At 44.6% G+C, this 20,044-nt stretch overlaps 2 protein-coding genes across 7 annotated transcripts; both read right to left on the bottom strand.

Moving 5' to 3' along the window:
* Window positions 1-4,623, bottom strand: LOC111839653 (nuclear inhibitor of protein phosphatase 1-like). 6 transcript variants are annotated; one of them, XM_023803744.2, is made up of 7 exons: window positions 4,503-4,623; window positions 3,707-3,767; window positions 2,876-3,029; window positions 2,040-2,311; window positions 1,586-1,730; window positions 1,305-1,369; window positions 1-1,123 (listed from the first exon to the last, which is right to left on the bottom strand). In XM_023803744.2, the coding sequence occupies exons 1-7, from the start codon at window positions 4,550-4,552 to the stop codon at window positions 764-766; spliced, it is 1,107 nt and encodes a 368-aa protein (XP_023659512.2). In that variant the 5' UTR covers window positions 4,553-4,623; the 3' UTR covers window positions 1-763. The 6 variants fall into 6 exon arrangements, with proteins under 6 accessions (XP_023659512.2, XP_023659514.2, XP_023659516.2 ...); XM_023803746.2 differs by having other exon boundaries at window positions 2,040-2,257; XM_023803748.2 differs by having other exon boundaries at window positions 2,040-2,336; window positions 4,503-4,577.
* A 7,253-nt stretch (window positions 4,624-11,876) lies between these two features.
* LOC111839746 (receptor-transporting protein 4-like) lies at window positions 11,877-13,699 on the bottom strand. Its single transcript, XM_023803973.2, has 3 exons — window positions 13,260-13,699; window positions 12,798-12,963; window positions 11,877-12,371 (listed from the first exon to the last, which is right to left on the bottom strand). The coding sequence occupies exons 1-3, from the start codon at window positions 13,267-13,269 to the stop codon at window positions 12,134-12,136; spliced, it is 414 nt and encodes a 137-aa protein (XP_023659741.1). The 5' UTR covers window positions 13,270-13,699; the 3' UTR covers window positions 11,877-12,133.
* Window positions 13,700-20,044: the final 6,345 nt, after the last annotated feature.

The raw sequence follows: 20,044 nt of genomic DNA, 5'->3' as shown, positions 1-20,044 counted from the left end.
TGTGTGTGTGTGAATGTTTATTACACAAGGAGTATCCAAACACACAGACAAGACCGTTCACAATGAGGTTTAGCTGAAAACCCACCTCGGCTCACATTAAATATAAAAATATAAAATCAAGTCCACCTCATATCCACGTCCAAATACAAAAAACACCTGCAGACGGTGATGGTCCATCAAAACTGGACCACAGCCACACCCACAAGGTCCGGAAATGAGCAACCTCCAATCAGAGAGCAGCACAGGGATCAGACTGTAACCTCTGCATCTTGACGTCACCCTCCACTGTCCTCACATGCCATGGGAAGTCATCTCTCACACACAGACATACAGAAAAAAATGAAAACTGGAAGTCACTGAACAGAAGCAGGGTCATATGATCAGACGCGGAGCTCCATTAAGTCTGTGAGGCTGCCGCAGAGCAGGATGTGCGGTTCTGTGACACAAGGCAGCCGGGATGCCGCAGAGGCAGGAAGCAGCCCCCGCAGCGGCAGAGAGCTCCAACACCGGCCCCCGCAGTCAGCCAAGCTCTCAGCTTTTACTGATCATACTCAGAAAAGTGACCTGTTGGTCCCTTAATAGTCCTTATGTATTCAACTGGTGTGACCTCAGGATTTAATAAGAATAAAGAAACACACAAAATGACGGCACAAATGAAAGCCCTCTTTGTCCTCAGCCCTCGTTTCAGCCAATCCTGCGCAAACACACACCCATGAGCCCGCCCTCTGAGCAGTGACTCCGCCCCCTTCCGTGGACGGCAGAGCTAGATAAGCAGGGAGGGTGCGGGCTTCTTTCCAGGCCACGCCTCCTTGGCATATTTCTTCTTGCGAGGCTCGTTGTGCAGCTCAGCGACATAGGGTCCAGGTGCAGGGGCGGGATTCAGAGTGACGGGCGGCTGGGCAGCAGCGGGGGCCAGATCCACCTCCGGAGCGGGGTTGGGGAAGGGCAGTGGCAGACCCCCCAGGATGGTGGATCCACTCTGGGCAGCAGCCAGGTGGTGGCCCGTTTCATTACTGGTGGGGGGCAGGTCTCCATAAAGGCCCCCGCTTAAGGGGAAGTTGTATGTGCGGCGAGCCATCGCCTCCTCCAGGCCCAGCCCCCCGCGGCCGTCGGACCTCTTCCTCTGCAGAGGGCAGACATTTAGCTGGTGGTCACTCTAAATTAGGGTGTCACATCTTTTTTAAATCACAAAGTGCCAAAAGCAATATGCAGCCACTTTATTTTTAATTGGACCATGCAGCAACTTCCTGTTTGCATCTGCCCCATCCACAGCAAAAGTTATTACTTATAACGAAACTGTTTACCTTCAGGGGAACGACTGCAGTCTGGATCATGTTCCTGAAGCGACCAACTGATGGGTCCACATCCTCTGTGTGGCACAAGTCATAGAGGGCAGAGATCAAAACACGCATCTGCAGTTCCGGAAACCTGTATTTGTGGTGCGACAGGCTTGAAGCTGCGGGAATGTTTGTGCCTGAAGCGATTTACTGCGGAGCCGATTTAGCACACCGATGCGCCCATGTGAATGCATGCAGCACGAGTGCGTCTGTGCACATGGCCGCGCTGCAGGAAGCAGTGTGTCTACCTGGGTTAATGATTTCCTCCTCCTCACTAAAAGTGACCCTGGAGCTCCTCCTTTTCCGTTTGGGTCTGGGCAAGTCCAGATTGCCCTCCTCGATGGTGAGCGTCGAGATCCGCTTGTTGTGAGCCGTGTTGAACTCTGTCAGGTTCTGTCAGATGCAGCATGCATGTTAAAAGCTGACCTATCCCTGTCCTCTTCCAAGCACAAACAGGCGGGCGCAGACACACACACGCGGACACGCGGATGCACACGCGGACATACGCAGACACACACGCAGACATACACACACGCGGACATACACACACACACGCGGACATGCGGATGCACGCGGACACACACATACGCAGACACACACGCGGACATACGCAGACACACACGCGGACATACGCACACACACGCGGACATGCGGATGCACGCGGACACACACATACGCAGACACACACGCGGACATACGCACCTCCAGCTCCGTCTCCTCCTCTGGCAGCCCCAGCAGCCCCCGGAGCTCCTCGTCCTCCCCAGCTTTGCTCTCCCCCGCAGCAGCGCTGGGCTGGGCCTGGGGCTTCTCTCGCAGGGTGTAGAGTCGCGTCGATGCCCCGAATGACATGGTGGAGTCGATAGGCACCTGCTGAGGCTTGTGAGGCTCCAGACGGATGTGACCCAAGAAAGTGCCATGAGCTGGTGGGCGACAGGAGCCACTCAGTCCCAGAGCGGAGAGGCAGCCATCAGCGACTGAAAAGAACCCAACTGAGGGCCACTTCACACCAAACGCCACATGAAGAAACAACACAAATTTGCAAAATATTCCGATGTGAATTTGACAGATCAAAAACGTTCAGACCAAAAGCGATGCAAATTTTTTACAACTGAGAAAAGTGCACCTACGAAAGAATCTGTGAAACTGGCGACAAACACTAGCAGTGGTGTCTCTTATGGTGAAGAGAAAATATTAATGTTAATTTACGAATAATGTTTTTTTTTTTTTGAGTGAAAAATCTGCCTTGGTGCGAAACGACCATAAAAAAGTGCCCTAGTTTAGTGCACAGGCAGAACCATAAAACGCCATGCCAGCAATAGCAGAACTTCAGGACTGATGACCTAACTACAGCAGTAATGTGGCATCAAAATACTAATGTTTCAATGCATTTTTTCCACTTTACACCAAATCACCCACTGCATTATTTAGAAAGTACTCAAAATAAGCCGGTCGATGTATTAGAGAAAATGGTGGCCTGTAAGGATCAATGGACTGCCAGCCAAGACAGAGGCGAGGACGGCAGGCTTGTGTGCACTCACTGCTGTTGAGATCGATGAGGAAGACCCTCTTGAGATGCCGGTGGTACACCAAGGCGGAATGGATGCGGGAGCACGACTGGTGGTCGATGGTGAAGTCACACATATCTGGGTTGCGCCCAAACAGGTAGCATTTCTTCTCATCGATGATCAGCTTCTGCAGACGTACACAGCCGGGGAACATGGCAGCCATTAGGCTGGCTGACCAAACCTTTGCGATATCAACTGAGAAGCTGATCCAGGTCAGCTTTCATTATTGAGGTAAAAATATGCATAGTAAGTCATATCTGCTGGAATTCCAGCTCCTAATTAAAGTGAGCAGTAATATGGTCCTTAGTGACCAAACCTGATCACAGACTAAACTTCAACCAAGCAAATCTAAGATGCTAAATTAAAACTGGAATTACTTCTCCAGTTTAGGACCTGTATCTCAAAGAGTCACCAAAAGGAGAGGATGACATCAAATGACATTCACAACTTCTTCATAAATCAGATCTGCCCTTGTTTCCAGGTACAATGGAATGTATGACCAGGCCACACACTAGAACCCTATTATTCAAATCACGGTCCTCGAGGTCCGAGCACTGCTGGTTTTCCAGCCTTCCTTTACCTGTGAGCCAGGTGTGAAGCCTCTGACCAATCAGAATCAGTAATTATTAAACGAACTACCTGGGAGAACTGAAAACAAGGACTGGATTTGGAATCGAGGTCCAGATTTGAAGAACCCTGCACTAGAACATGGCAGTATCTGAACCAGGCTGATAAGGCCATGAAACAGTATCATTGCTCATCATATTTTGTACAGGTTAAATGTCAGAAGACCCGGACTCATACCTCTACCAGCTTCTCTCCTTTCACCACATCCAGATGTAGACCTTGCGGTGGCTTCCCTGCCCTAAAATAAAACCACGTAATGTCTTCTCAGCTGTGCATTAAACAGACACTTTATTCAAATCGACTGGCATTCATTTAAAAATAATGAAGTACATTAGGTTCCAAAACTAAAAACTAATGAAGAGAGATTAACGCTGTCTCATTTAAAAGTACATTTTGTGAGACCGCAAACTGCATTACTGTTAACTTATTAGAAACGCGAACAGTCTAGCAAACAAGGCACCTAAACTCGGAATGCGTTATTTACTTGCAGCCTTCTAAATTAAGGTTCAAGGAAATTCAGTGTTTTTAAAAAGCTGCTGCAGACACCCACGCATGAACGGCATGTGGTTCCAATGAACAAAACTTGCCAAAGTGCAACTTTGAAACGGCCTCATGCCGGCTGGCACCGGGGACCAAAGTTAAGTGTGACATGATGTGCCCATTGTTCGGGTACTTATAAAGGCAGTCGCGCCCCTGGTTTACAGTCACCATGAACTGCTTATTAAAAGCAAAGATAAAAATACAGCGGCCCCACACAACGCATTGTGCAGCAAATATGGGTCACAAAGGCGGATTAGAGCTCCGGACTACATGCAAAGCAGGGCTACTGCTGGTAGCGGATAGCTACCGGTTAGGTGCGTGCGGGAGGAGTACGAACCTCACATATTTCCACACGACTATCAGGGCCATATGCATATGGTCACCAATTTTAAAATCCATTAACTAAACAACGACTTCAGCTGCCTCGCCTTACCATGATGGACATTCAAAAAGAGGTGTGTTTGTGCTCGGGTTTTCTGCCATCTTCCCACATTCTGATTCACAGGCGCCAAAGGGATTGTGGGTAGGCGGCGGACTTCCTGCTCGTTGCTGATTGGCTGGAGAAAGTTTTCTTCTTTCTGTAGTGTTTTCCATAAAGTGTTCGACGAGTACCAAGAATCACATGGGAGGAATCTGGAAAATAATGTAAAAAAAAAAAACGTAATTGCGCTTTGAGTTAATATTATGGAACACTGATAGTTAAAGTCTGCGATGTAGCTCCCAAACTTAAAAAAACAGGGTTGGAGTCTCCGCCCGGCTCTAATGAGTGTGTGGAGTTTGCATGTTCTCCTCTTGAGCTTTCCTCCTGGTTGTTCGGTGAATTTGAGTTGCTTATTTTTTGCGTGAGTGGTGTGTGAGTGTGCCCTGCGGTGGGTTGGCATCCCATCCAGAGTTATTCCCTACCATGCGCCCGTTCCTTCCTTCCAATACCCTTCAAGGACAAATGGAAATACAAAATAGATGAATGAATGGATAGATGTGAGTTATACACATAGGGCTTATAAACTCAATTCTAACTTCCAACATTATTCTGCTTCTGCTGCTTTTTAACACAAACAATGAGCTATTATACACATACCTGCAGAGTATGCTGGGATACACCATCTCACCAGCGCTATAATACATTTAAAATTGTTGTACGGCAAGCAGGCTGGAAAAAAAGAGTACAAGGGACTGGATGCTGGCTGCCAGTTGCCCTACCCTAATTTATATGGGCTTAAATTGCCTTTACAGTCAATTATAATAATGATATTTCATGTGGCCATTGTACAAGTATGAATAAACAGGAATTCTTTATTGTTCACACTCCCCATCTAACTCTCCCACAAGACATGCAGAGATTTTACCTGGCACCCTGGAGCAGCTGTCTGGGTTAAGGGCCTTACCCAAGGGCCCAAAGAACACACTACCCAAAGACAAGCATTGTGTCACAGCTTATCTAACCCTAGTTCAAAGTTCAGTATATTGTAGGACTGAGGCATCGTGAAAATCGTGAAGGACGAGGAGACTTGTTTGCCAGGACAGAACACGCTTTTTATTATAGTCCTGAACAGGATTATAGCACAACCCAACAAGCACCGAACCCAAATCCAATGGAGAAACACAAGGAAGTCAGAGGCAAGACGGTAAAGCTCACACATGGTGGGTAATTTATACAGCATTAAAGACCCACGAGGGTCGTACTGGGTTCTGATTTTAACAAATCTTTTTCTCACAGGGCGTAACCCTAGAAAAAGTTGACAGTATGATTTTCTGCTGGCATTTTCCTGACTCCATGTTCCAGGGAGCAGGTTTGACGTTACTGGCGTCTGTGACTGTAAGCGCTTGTATTCTGTATGTTTTCCTGGATGGCGATGCTTCAGGTGCTGAAAAGTCAGCAGAATTTCTGGTTTTAGTTGGCACAAGTTTTCAGAGTTTACACTCACAAAACCTGTTGAGTGTCAGATATTAAGCAGACTAAGTACAGCCACAACATTGACTTTTTTCCCTTCCACCCACAGCGTCTCCCTTTTGGAAATGTGGCTGCCCAGCTGTCGTTTTCTTCACTTACATTCGATGGTTCCCCCAAGGGAGCGCAAATCTCTTCTTTAATGAGTATCAGTGATGTTGCATACCCATATTGAAAGTCCATGTTATCACCCATACATAACCTTGTACAATGGTACCTCAGAACTCGAACTTAATCCGCTCAGAACTCCGGATCGAATCCTAAAAAGTTCGAGTTCTGCTCGAATTTTCCCCATAATAAATAATGGAAAACCAATTAATTGGTTCCCGGCACCAAAAAATTACACCTAAATATGTTTTTTTTTTTAGCATTTAAGCATATAATGAACAGGATAAAACAAGAAGAGCATATACTGCACTACGCACACTTATCAAAACAGTAATTTGTAAAGTAAGAAAATAAATGTATCCAAACAATGTGTAAAGTTAAAAAAAACAATGTGTCCTGCTCCGATGGTCCGCTCCTTTCGTGTGCCACGCCCCCTCGTTATCCTCGTGTGGAATCCCACTGTGATCAGCTGTTTCTGGTTGTTGTCATTATAGTCTTCTGTATTTAGTCTGCGTTTCAGTTTGTTTCCCCAGTCTGGTCATTGTATTGTCCGTCTGCGTTTTGCCTGTCTTACCTGTAATTAAACCCCGTATTCCCTGATACCCTGACGTCTGTGCCTTTGTCTCCATTCCGTCCCAGCTTTGCAGGACAATATTATTATAATGAAATGTTTGAATGGTTTATTATTAATATTAAATAATTCATAAGAAATCTTTATTTTAAAATGTATTTTATTATATAATAAGAATTACTGTTACTGTCTATCATTGTCTACATGTATTTTTACTGTCCAAATATACACTCACCTAAAGGATTATTAGGAACACCATACTAATACGGTGTTTGACCCCCTTTCGCCTTCAGAACTGCCTTAATTCTACGTGGCATTGATTCAACAAGGTGCTGAAAGCATTCTTTAGAAATGTTGGCCCATATTGATAGGATAGCATCTTGCAGTTGATGGAGATTTGTGGGATGCACATCCAGGGCACGAAGCTCCCGTTCCACCACATCCCAAAGATGCTCTATTGGGTTGAGATCTGGTGACTGTGGGGGCCATTGTAGTACAGTGAACTCATTGTCATGTTCAAGAAACCAATTTGAAATGATTCGAGCTTTGTGACATGGTGCATTTTCCTGCTGGAAGTAGCCATCAGAGGATGGGTACATGGTGGTCATAAAGGGATGGACATGGTCAGAAACAATGCTCAGGTAGGCCGTGGCATTTAAACGATGCCCAATTGGCACTAAGGGGCCTAAAGTGTGCCAAGAAAGCATCCCCCACACCATTACACCACCACCACCAGCCTGCACAGTAGTAACAAGGTATGATGGATCCATGTTCTCATTCTGTTTACGCCAAATTCTGACTCTACCATTTGAATGTCTCAACAGAAATCGAGACTCATCAGACCAGGCAACATTTTTCCAGTCTTCAACTGTCCAATTTTGGTGAGCTCGTGCAAATTGTAGCCTCTTTTTTGTTTTTTTGGTTGTGCGTGTTGTGGCTTCACAAATGCTTTGCTGCATACCTCGGTTGTAACAAGTGGTTATTTCAGTCAAAGTTGCTCTTCTATCAGCTTGAATCAGTCGGCCCATTCTACTCTGACCTCTAGCATCAACAAGGCATTTTCGCCCACAGGACTGCCGCATACTGGATGTTTTTCCCTTTGCACACCATTCTTTGTAAACCCTAGAAATGGTTGTGCGTGAAAATCCCAGTAACTGAGCAGATTGTGAAATACTCAGACCGGCCCGTCTGGCACCAACAACCATGCCACGCTCAAAATTGCTTAAATCACCTTTCTTTCCCATTCTGACATTCAGTTTGGAGTTCAGGAGATTGTCTTGACCAGGACCACACCCCTAAATGCATTGAAGCAACTGCCATGTGATTGGTTGATTAGATAATTGCATTAATGAGAAATTGAACAGGTGTTCCTAATAATCCTTTAGGTGAGTGTATGTATTCAGCTAGTGTAAACATGCAAGATGCTATCACAGCGAGTGACAGGCTGAGACTGAAGCGTTACCCTTTGTTTCAGCTGAGAGACGTGCCCCGTGCCTCATTACCCCGCGCATACAAGTTATCTTAGGTCGGTGCTCACGGTTCGACTTCTGAGATTCAGATTTAGTTCTAGGTAATTTTTTTTTCGAACTGGTTGGTTCGACTTTTAAGAAATTCGAGTTCTAATGAGTTCGAGAACCGAGGTACCACTGTATTACCAAAACAGTAGCATGTACTGCATAACTCAGTCAACATCACTGTGCGCTTGATGTTCATAGGTTGTCTGTTCTTAAAAATACTAAAACTCTGCCTAGTTGAGTTTGCTTCTGTGACTGTGACCTGATAGGCTGATGTGTCCTATTAAGCAATGTTCCTTATGGACAGTTTATTGAAATCTCTCATCATTTTCTTATCACACCTGATTTTTGATAACCTGTCATTTTGACACTTAACTGGGGGGGGGGTAAATATTACACTTTTGACTTTGCCATGGCGTGACAGACCAAACCATTTTCACTCTAGTTTTCACAAATACGTATTTTTCATAAATTATTCCAGCATATTAGTTAAAGGTTACAGGCTGAGCCGGTTTCCCCTGGTCGGTGACCCTGCCTGACATGTAGATGCACTGAGAGAACATGAAACAGTGTAACAGATTCTCAAACACATATACAGCTTGCTTCTGTTAAACTGTGTCTATCAAACTGAGAGTTCTTTGCTGAACAAAGGAGATCCAATGGCAGCAGATATATGTAAATATTCATGAGCTGCAAAGACCGTCACAGTTTGCCTCCCATTTCATTGACACTGTGTGGAATCACCAACTACTCAGTCGCAGAAGCTCAGCCCCTCATAAATAACCAGCTGAGCCACCAGGGGGCGCCACACGGTTACCACCTGAGACTAAGAGCAGTATTTTTGATACAGGCAATTCAGTAGTAGTTTAAACAAAAACACACTTGAGTGACAGACTAGAACTGAACTGTTACTTGGTCCCAGAATTAAAGAATATTTACCTGGAAGGAGTGTAAGGTTTCCACTGAGAACCCTCAGAACCCTAGTGCAACCGCGGGGCAGGTGATACCTCAGCACACGGCCATGGGGCGAGCGATACCTCAGCACCACACTAGTTGAATGGAATGGAACAGTGTGATTTTTTTCTGGTGGCTGGAGTGCCAATCCTGCCAACAACCCCCAAATTCCCCCTGTAAGTTAGAGGTAGGGCTGCACGATTTGGGGAAAATATCGAATCGCGATTTTTCTGACAGAAATTTCGATTACGATTTGATTTGCAATTTATTTTTTTATGTCAAGCTTCAGTTCAATATTCAGTGTGTAGTAATTTTAAAACCTGACGCAGCATGAGATACCATTAACCAGTATTAATTGGTCTATATTCTAATGCAAGGATGAGAATTGTCAAGTTATGAAGGTGTGATGTGTCAAGTTAAATAAAGTAATAATGAAAACAACTGCAGCAAAAAGAAAAATAGAGGTCTTGCAGGTAACGCTTATTACCCTCCTAATAACACTAAAACCGCCTTTTCCCACGCCAATGAACAAGCAAGAACTACTTCGGTGTATGCAGACCTTTTGTTTGCCCTATTGTGTTGTGAGCTGCTGTTATTAACACTAATGACACTCAAAAAACCGTAATGTTCATAACAGAGTGGCTGTTCTGTCCTGAAACCGTAAAGCTGGAAATTTTTAAATGTAGTATGCATTTTATAAAATGTTGAATAAATAGAACTGGTTTATTGGTGATTTCATGTTGGTCGAAGTTTCCGCTTTTTAACAAGTGTATACGGTTATTTTCTATACAAATCATTTCAGGTGAAACAAAAAATGTACGTGTTCATGGTTGCAAACTCTTTCAGACTCTCACGCAAGAAATCTTACGGCATATCTATATTCCATTCTGAACTTAAAATTAGCTGCATCAAAAACGTTACGTCAGTTTGCAAACCGTACAGATTATTTACAAAGTATACTAAAACTTACATACATGTAAACGTGTGTGCAGAACAGAGAACAGAAAACCATGCAACCCTGCATTTTATTTTAAATGAGAAGTAAAATGTAGTTTTCGACTGAAGCAGCTTATCATTCCTTTGTTACTTGGACAAATACAAAACGAACGATTAAACTATTATATGCGTCTCTTTTTGTGTTTTCTAAATAAGACCGCGTGCCCATACCCAAATGTAATAGCGATTAAAGCGATCTGTTCTTTTAGTATTTATGTTAAAGCAAGACTTTTATTTTATTACTGTTGTGGGATTAATCTTTGGAAACACTTAAATTTAATAAGCACAAAAACATATGACATAAACACGACTGTATTGTGGATTTTACGGCTTTTTTGGAGGTCACCGACTCCGCTGCTGTGAGAATTACTGTCTCATTGTTGTTTTGATGGGTTAGCGGTATACTAATGCTATTGCCTATTAACAAAAACCAAAGGTATGATACGCTGAAGTATATTGCAGCTGGTGTTTAAAAGGAGCTCGCTTGATGATAGGACCTTTCTGAAACAATCTCGGACCATGAAATAAGAAGGCAGTTCACTTATAGCTCAGTAGTGAAATCAATATTTTTTCCGTACCGCGAATGCAACATATTTTTCGGTTTTCACGTGTTTGCTGTTTGTGGGCGTGTACTTCGTCGCCTCGGGCAACTTCTGATTGGTGAGCATGACTGTCACATAAGAAGCACGGCGCTTGTGATTGGTGAGAACGACTGTCACATAGGGAGCACGGTATGAGTTTAGAAAACTATTTTAAAGGGTCCGACGTGCTGTATAATATATGTCCTAAATCGCAGACTTTGTGATTTGCTAATCGCGTTGTTTCAAATCACGATTTCGATTTGAAATCGATAAATCGTTCAGCCCTAGTTAGAGGACCTCCTTATATGGCTGGATGTACATTAACATCACACCCAAGACAGAGAAATTGCAGGTTAAGGGCTTTGCTCAAGGGCCCAACCGAGCAGGACCACTCCTAGCATTTACAGGATTCAAACCAGGCGCCCTCAGATTGCCGGCATGGATCCCTAGTAGTGATGCGCGGGTCGTCTCGTAACCCGCGGACCCCGCGGGTAACCCGCGGGTAAGGTTGGGGCGGGTAAAGAAATTGTCACTTTATTTGCGGGGCGGGTTGGGGCGGGTCATTAAAAACAAAATTAAATTAAAAAATCCATGTATGTTGCGTGCAATTCCCTATAGCCTATATTAAGTATTTGGGAATATCTATTTTCATATTTTATTAAGTTCTTTGATAAGGTTACGTCACGTGACAAGTCACGAAAGTGCCAAGCAGTAGTGATGCGCGAGTCGTCTCGTAACCCGCGGACCCCGGTTGGGGCGGGTAAAGAAATTGTCACTTTATTTGCGGGGCGGGCCAAATAATTTCATAAAAGCGAGACCCGCGGGTTGGAAAAATACCCGACCCGCGCATCACTGATTCCTAGCATCAGAGCCACCACCCAACCCAACCCAACCCAACCCAACCCAACCCAACCCGCACCTCCCAGAAGACCAGGCCGTCCTGCTTAGGCATGTTTTGAATTGCTGTTTTGGCTCTTGCCTTGTTATGGTCAGTTGGTTAACATTTTTCAAAAGTCTTCTAAGACTAAATCTTGTTGATTCACTATATGCATATCTGTACCACTCAGTAAGTACTGATTTGAACAAAATTAAGGTTTACTATTTTTATTTAAATTAAATTATTAAAGTTGTTCAAAACCAAGTTTTTCTTTGCTGGTTATTTATCAGGTAAAAAGGACAGTTCCCAAAGCAGCACACAATCCCCCAGCCCATGTCCCTTCTACAGAGAGTTAGGCCTGCAGAATGCCTGCCTTCCTGTGCTCGGCCCCGCAGGCACTACTCATTCTGGCGGTAGGTGCTGAAACTGCAGGCCTTGCATAGCTTGATGGGCCGAATGGCCTCCTCTCGTTTGTATAGTTCCTATGTTCTTATGTTCTTATGGTCTAATGGGGTTTATTGTACAGAGCCATAGCAGTTGTTCTTGATCACATTGAAGAGGTGGTGCAGGGCTTTCTGTACTTCCTCCAGGGAGAACCCCGGCCAATTAGAATCCCCGCGGCAATGGGAGCAGGTCTGGCAATTGGGTTTCATGATGATGGTTCCCCGGCATGCCAAGCTCTGCAGGCGGTAGCGGAAGAGGACTTCAGCTTCGTCTGACGCCCAACATTGGAAACACTTGCTGCACCTGAACCTGAAATGGGAGCCGTGAAGATACTTTATCATCCACACCTCCGGTGTCTGTGGCCGGGGCCTGCAGGTCCTCATACTGCTAAATGTATGAGCGATCATTCTGGACCAGTCACTCAGCATGGAAAATACTCACCAAGTGTTCATTCCTCATATTACACTATTTAAATTATTCATATAATTTCAAATTAAAACAATTATCACAGGTCCTGAAAGGGTCATTGTAAATCAGTTGAGTAAAACACAAGAACACATCTGTTTATAAAGTCATATATCACGGCTGTTAGCAGACCAAATTCACTTCTGTTTTTTCATATCACGTTGCACGTAATGTAGTTCTACGGGGTAGTTTTTTGTAGTTTTAAGTAGACATAATTACTATACATAGTAATAAAACATCTAAAAAATGACAGCGATAAGGCGGCCTCACCCTCCTTGAGCACGGTGACAGTAGATCTTCCAGCCTTTTTTCCTCTCCGCGACAGTCAGGGTCTCCGTCCAGCTGAAGCGGAAATTTAGCGTCCAGCTGTCGCCGTGTTCCAGCTCGTCCTCCTCCAGCTCAGCGAAGGTATCCGACCAGAGAGCGGGAGTCCAGTCTGATAGTTAAGGGTATAAAGTCAGACATACCAGCTTTATAATTATAAAAGATAGGATCCGTAATATACGTTTGTTGTATGGTCCGTGTTGCTAAGTATTGCTCAACAATAGGAAAGCGTTAAAAATAATAATAATAATAATTAATAATAATAATAATAACAATATTAACAATAATAATAATTATCATTATCAATAATAATAATTATCATTATCAATAATAATAATTATCATCGTCAATAATAATAATAATAATAATTATTATTATTATTAGTAGTAGTAGTAGTAGTATACAAACCTGTAGCCATTTTACACAACCTCCTCCTGTCTAGAGAGCCCAGTGTTGTCTATTCCTGACGATGACTGACTTTAGGCAGACTGGCTTCTCCGATCTTGGACTCGGACGCATTTTAATCGTTTTATGCCGCCCAGCGAAACCGAAACCAGAGGCCATGTAATTATTGTGATGCACTTCGATTTCATTTCTTTACATTTTGTTTAGTTTCCATCTGTCTATTGTTCCGTAGTCAACAGGTAAATATGCAGGAAGTAAGCAGCAACAAAGGAGTAGCGCCATAGACATAGGCGCAGGGACCGGGTTCCGCCCGGGTTCCGCCCGTCCTGCCCCCTGGCTCGCCCTCGCTGTCCCCGGCTGTGACTCGGCGGCTGCCTGCGGGTCCTTTGGCTCCGGTCCGGCTCGGCGTCGGACGGCGCCTTCCCCAGCTCTGGCTGCCCCATCGCCTGCTGCAGCTTCCCCCTCCTTCTCACCTGCACCAGGGTCCCCTCCGCCTCCCTCTTCCCCTCTCCTGGGGTCCCCTCCTGCTTCCTCCTCACCTCCTTCATCAGTCCCTTCGTCTGTCTCCTCCTCCCCTGTGTGGTCTCCTCCGGCTCCATCCTCCCATCCGTCTGTGGCCCCTGCGGCTGCCTTTCGTCGCCTGCCAGGGTTCCCTCGATCTCCCCTTGTTCCTCCATCCTTTACCTTTCTGCCTCCTTGTCCTTCTGTTCCTCTGTTCACTCCTGGTCCTTTTGTTCCTCCGTTCTTTGTGCCCTCTGTGTCTCCCTTCCTGATCTGCCTGTCTGCGTTCCCTGTTTTGTGTCAGGTCTTGTCGTACTTCCTGTCCCTGTGCTTGTTCTGTGTTTCGGTTTTGTTCCCTGTGTCCCGTTGATGTTTTCTGCTCTTATTCAGGTCCTGTTTTCCCAGTCTCATCTCCTCCGTTGCCTCCCCTAAGGCACGCCCGGAGTGCGCACCTTTGGGGGAGGGTTCTGTCATGACCTGCTCGTCCGATCCTCCTGTGTGCCACGCCCCCCTCGTTACCTCGTGTTAATTCCCAATTGTGATCACCTGTTGCCTGGTATTTTCGGCTTGTCCTGTGTATTTAGTCCTCGTCTGAGTCTGTTTTCCCCAGGTCTGTCATTGATGTGGTTTGCCATGTGCTCCCCTTTGTGCTGTCTGCCTTAAATAAACCCCATTTGATCGCATTTATAGCTGAAGGATTTCCCTAGTTAATTTGTAGTTATTTAATTATGTTCATTTAGTTCATTAATTTATAGCTTTCACATTTCTTATTTTTATATTTCTTTCTGTCCTTGCTACTCGCTCATCATGTTCTTTGTCTATCTCATACAACTTACTCTCCCCAAGGCCGTCTGACCCCCTGGCTCCAGTAGTCTGTACAAAGACCATAGATAAAGGGCCTGCTGCCCTCAGTGGGGGCAGAGACAGACACAGACAGACACTGAACCGGCCGTGTGAAATATCTTTCTGTAACATCTTCATTCTGTCTTAATAAACTGCTTAGGCTTAAGGAACCTGCCTCGTCATTCAACTAAAATAACCTGAGGTTTCATTGAATAAATCTATCACGGCTCTCACGCCTGCTTCCCCGCTCGCCCGCACGCGGTCATCACAAAAGGGCTAACAATAGCATTCTATTACTCTCCCAGCTGATCAATCGAGAGGGGCATTTGCTCACATAGTCTGAATTTTTAACTAAATTTAGTGTCGCAATATCTCCTAGAGTGTACTCTTGTTTTTGACACCAAACCGTTAGGTCTTCTTAAAATAATGCATGATGGCAGCACACCTGACAGGATGCCAACATCTTGAAAATATGTCACAATAAATTTTATTAACATATATTTAAAATATATATGTTATTTAAAAATGGCTTCTCAAATGTTGAAATACACTGATCTGTTTTACTGGTGAAGAGCAACTTTTAAACATGATAAAAATTGAAAGAAAAACAAATCATGAGGGAAATTTGTATATATGAAAGTACATGCTGACATTTGCAGATGTGCCTAATTGTTAAGCATGTTTTTAAACCCTGCAATTTCTGTAACATGGTTTCCCACTCCAAATGGAGAATGATCCAACCCCCAAAAAAATCATGAAATGATGCACTTATAGAATTATGAAAGTAGGCATATCTGTTGAACTTAAAGACAAAGATGAGAAGTTAATATTTCCCAGAATAATAAATTTTTCTCACAGCTCTTGTTTCTTTCTTTTAGGAAATATCAGTGGCACTTGGTATAGTGAGAAAAGGCAAAAGAGTAATAAGGAAAGATCTATGGAATGGAGCAGGTGGAGTGGATGCTGTGGTGCAAGATTTTTTGCAGTTTCCGGATTGTATTAAAAGGTTTGTGAGAGAGATATAGGGCTCTCGAAAGAACAAACAGAAAAATTATTTGGAGGTAAGTCAGAAGCAAATAAAAAGTGGCTAGAAAAGAAAATACAGTTTTTGTGCTACAGCCAAGAAAAAGGACAAAACCGATAACTTTGTCAGGCATACATACAGTACCATTCAGGCAGTGCCTTCAATCACACACAAGAGGAAAAGACACACCATACCAGTGTCACACTGGGAAAGAGACCGTCCTGCTACGAAGCGGCGTGCACACTGCCTTCAGAGTTACTGCGCTGCACCGCTATCGAAAGCAAACAAACAGTCAATGGCGAAACGTAGCCAATAGGAAGCAAAACAGCTGCTACTACTACTACCTTACTCACACCACTGGCAATGAGTAGAAGGAAATGGGGCGACCAGGAAGTAGGCAGTATTAACTGCCGAAAAGTCAGGGAATGCCCCACGCTGGGCACCAAAGCCTGATATAAGATGCCCTCATGTGGATAATTGATTGACAGACTGAGCATGCAACACCCCCCCCCCCCCCCCCACAAATCAAAGCATCTCCCCATGCCAGATTGACATACATTTTATACTCATGTTAGATAAAACTGAGCAAATACGTAGATGTAGGATTTCCAGCCTTCGCCCAATTTATCTGGTTTTAAAATTTACCAGTTTCATTGCATATATGCAATGTTACACACAATGTTAGTGCTGATTACCACAATCTTTGTCATCATTCTGAAATCTGGGAGCCCAGAATAAGAACCAACTGAAACCACCATCTCCACACTATACTTAACACCATCTAAGCATGCAGAGGAAGCTACAAGGACTGTGCTCTGTCGGGCATTCATGTCACAGAGTGTGCCCTGTCGGGCATTCATGTCACAGAGTGTGCCCTGTCGGGCATTCATGTCACAGACTGTGCCCTGTCGGGCATTCATGTCACAGAGTGTGCCCTGTCGGGCATTCATGTCACAGACTGTGCCCTGTCGGGCATTCATGTCACAGAGTGTGCCCTGTCGCTCATTCATGTCACAGACTGTGCCCTGTCGGGCATTCATGTCACAGACTGTGCCCTGTCGGGCATTCATGTCACAGAGAGTGCTCTGTCGGGCATTTATGTCACAGAGTGTGCCCTGTCGGCCATTCATTTCACAGACTGTGCCCTGTCGGGCATTCATGTCACAGAGTGTGCCCTGTCGGGCATTCATGTCACATAGAGTGCTTTGTCGGGCATTCATGTCACAGACTGTGCCCTGTCGGGCATTCATATCACAGACTGTGCCCTGTCGGGCATTCATGTCACATAGAGTGCTTTGTCGGGCATTCATGTCACAGATTGTGCCCTGTCGGGCATTCATGTCACAGAGTGTGCCCTGTTGGACATTCATGTCACATAGAGTGCTTTGTCGGGCATTCATGTCGCAGACTGTGCCCTGTCGGGCATTCATGTCACATAGAGTGCTTTGTCGGGCATTCATGTCACAGATTGTGCCCTGTCGGGCATTCATGTCACAGAGTGTGCCCTGTTGGACATTCATGTCACATAGAGTGCTTTGTCGGGCATTCATGTCACAGACTGTGCTTTGTCGGGCATTCATGTCACAGACTGTGCCCTGTCGGCATTCATGTCACAGAGTGTGCCCTGTCGGGCATTCATGTCACAGACTGTGCTTTGTCGGGCATTCATGTCACAGATTGTGCCCTGTCGGGCATTCATGTCACAGAGTGTGCCCTGTTGGGCATTCATGTCACATAGAGTGCTTTGTCGGGCATTCATGTCACAGACTGTGCCCTGTCGGGCATTCATGTCACATAGAGTGCTTTGTCGGGCATTCATGTCACAGACTGTGCCCTGTTGGGCATTCATGTCACAGAGTGTGCCCTGTCGGGCATTCATGTCACAGACTGTGCTTTGTCGGGCATTCATGTCACAGACTGTGCCCTGTCGGGCATTCATGTCACAGACTGTGCTTTGTCGGGCATTCATGTCACAGACTGTGCCCTGTCGGGCATTCATGTCACAGACTGTGCCCTGTCGGACATTCATGACACAGACAAATCCCCGGTGTGTTGTCTGTTCCTGATGATGACTGACTTTAGGCAGACTGGCTTCTCCGATCTTGGAATCGGAGGCATTTTAACTGTTTTATGCCGCCCAGCCTGTGACATCAGGAAACCGAAACCAAACGGCCCTCTAATTATTGTGATGCAGTTCACTATCATTTCTTTTCATTTTGTTTTGCTTCCATTTGTCTATCGTCTAGGGGAAGACAATGGCTATCGAATGTTTTGGTAAGACTTTACTTGATAGGGCACAAATACGTTGCAAGAAGTCAGTTACTACTGACAAATCATGAAAAAATACAGTCGCTACTTCAGATAATAACAGTAATTGATACTTTATTAATCCCCATGGGGAAATTGTCTTTATGCCTCCCTCAGCTTGTTCTTTGTGGAGTAAGCTGTCTGCAAAGAGCAGCCACCTGTAGTGGTGCCCAGGGAGCTGGGGGGGGTTAGGGTCTTGCTCAAAGACCCGCAGACATGCTGAGGCTGGGTTTAAACTAGTAACTTTGTGATTACAGGCACATAGGCTTAGCCCACTGAGCCACACGCTGCCCCATAAAAGATAAAAGATGCGTCATGATTCATTAATGAAGAACAAACATGAGATCAGTATTTGCATTGTTATTCATGACTTGTTCCTTCAGTCGTTCACAAAGATGTACAGAAGTATCAGATATAGTAACAAATATATTATTCTACAGTATAATAATATATAAATATATTGAGATAAAACATGTGTCACGATTCATTCATGATAGATTAACAAGAGACCAGTATGTAACTAAGACTTAGTTTGTGGTTAATTACTGCATAAGTAATAGCATAATGCTACATCATTTGTGCTCCGTCAATTAAAGTGTTACCAATGTTTTATGTATAGTCTAAGTGTGAGAAAATACAGTAACGCTGTTGTCACGTCGGAGCGACCCAAATGCAGGCTGTCGGTAAGTAACCCCAAGTAGGGTGTTTATTGCGGGGGAACCAGGCAGGGCAGCGACGCGGACAGAGAACGATAACCGAACTGGGAGCATTTCATTAGGAGACACTTTTATACAAGATTAACAGAGGAGGAAACACGGGGCAACTGTGGCTGGTTATCAAGGGGACAGGAACAGGAGGTGAGACTAACGAGACTAACGAGTCTAACGAGCTTCATGCATGGCTGATCAGCAGCCACGCCCAAGGGAAACACGGGGGCTGATTCTGGTTCTGTAGCTATTTAGGCTAATTGTGAATCTGAAAGAAATGCATCATGTATTAAATATATGCTTTAGTTTTATTGTCTGCTTTTCTGCATTACTTGACATACATTTTATACTCATATTAGATAAAACTGAGCAAATACGTAGATGTAGGATTTCCAGCCTTTGCCCAACTTATCTGGTTTTTAAAATTTCCAGTTTCATTGCATATATGCAATGTTTCACACAATGTTAGTGTTGATTACCACAATCTTTGTTATCATTCTGAAATCTGGGAGCCCAGAACATGAACCAACTGAAACCACCATCTCCACACTATACTTAACACCATCTAAGCATGCAAGGACTGTACTCTGTCAGGCATTCATGTCATAGATTGTGCTCTGGACATTTTCAGAAAATGAAGAAACCATCACAGACTTGACTTTTGTAGGCTCAGTGGATGGTTTAAAAAGAAGGTGGCAGATAGATGGAATGCCATCAATTTCTGATGCCTCACAGCTAGAGTTCAATGTTCTTGAAATTGTTGGTGTGATGGACAGCTTTTTTTGAAAAACTTTTCCTTCAGAGCACATTGTCCACAACTGAGAAAGAGGCCCAAACACTTTAATGAGCTCTGAGTAATCTCCACATAGCGGTGCTTAGGTCATAGTCTTTCGTCTGGGAATGCTCTTTGAAATGCATCTCTTTGTTCTGAAATTTTGCTCTGCAGAAAGTACACAGGCTCCTCTATGAAAGCTGAGGACAATGACAACTCCACTACATCTTCCAAGAGCATCAAAACCTCCCAAACCTGGTCGCCCTCTGGAAAACGATGGCCTATCAAAAGAGGTAGAAGTCGAAGAAGAGCCCAATTTTCACGGCCATTTCTCACAATTGTTCCCTGGGAGGCAAATGTTTTCCTGATGACCTGAGGTTGGTTTGTTTTTTCAGAAAACGAATAAGGAAACTGCTTGATGGCCATATTCAAATCAAAAAGTGAAAAGTATGCTTTTGCTATCAGTGCCTTTAAACATAAGGCCAACTCAAAAGGCACTATGCCCTCCAAAAGGTCTGGTGGGAGACTATTAACAACATGAAAGTGCGTCAAGCTTTCACTCAGCAAGCAGCTTCTTTTACACCATATTGTTGACCCAAGGTTGCATCCTGCAGTAACTCTTGCACAAGCTGAT

This window comes from Paramormyrops kingsleyae, chromosome 23 (genome assembly GCF_048594095.1).
Source record: "Paramormyrops kingsleyae isolate MSU_618 chromosome 23, PKINGS_0.4, whole genome shotgun sequence".
NCBI classification, from domain to species: Eukaryota; Metazoa; Chordata; class Actinopteri; order Osteoglossiformes; family Mormyridae; genus Paramormyrops; species Paramormyrops kingsleyae.
The sequence above is the reverse complement of the archived record's forward strand: the minus strand, read 5'-3'. Positions and strand labels throughout refer to the sequence as shown.

Coding starts and splice junctions, on each gene's coding strand:
- LOC111839653 (XM_023803743.2), bottom strand. CDS start 4,468: ATGGATTTTAAAATTGGTGACCATATGCATATGGCCCTGATAGTCGTG. Junction 1,731..2,039: donor AGGAGGAGACGGAGCTGGAG/GTGCGTATGTCC, acceptor TGCATCTGACAG/AACCTGACAGAGTTCAACAC. Junction 1,370..1,585: donor GGAGGAAATCATTAACCCAG/GTAGACACACTG, acceptor TGTGCCACACAG/AGGATGTGGACCCATCAGTT.
- LOC111839746 (XM_023803973.2), bottom strand. Junction 12,372..12,797: donor TGTCACCGTGCTCAAGGAGG/GTGAGGCCGCCT, acceptor CTCCCATTTCAG/GTTCAGGTGCAGCAAGTGTT.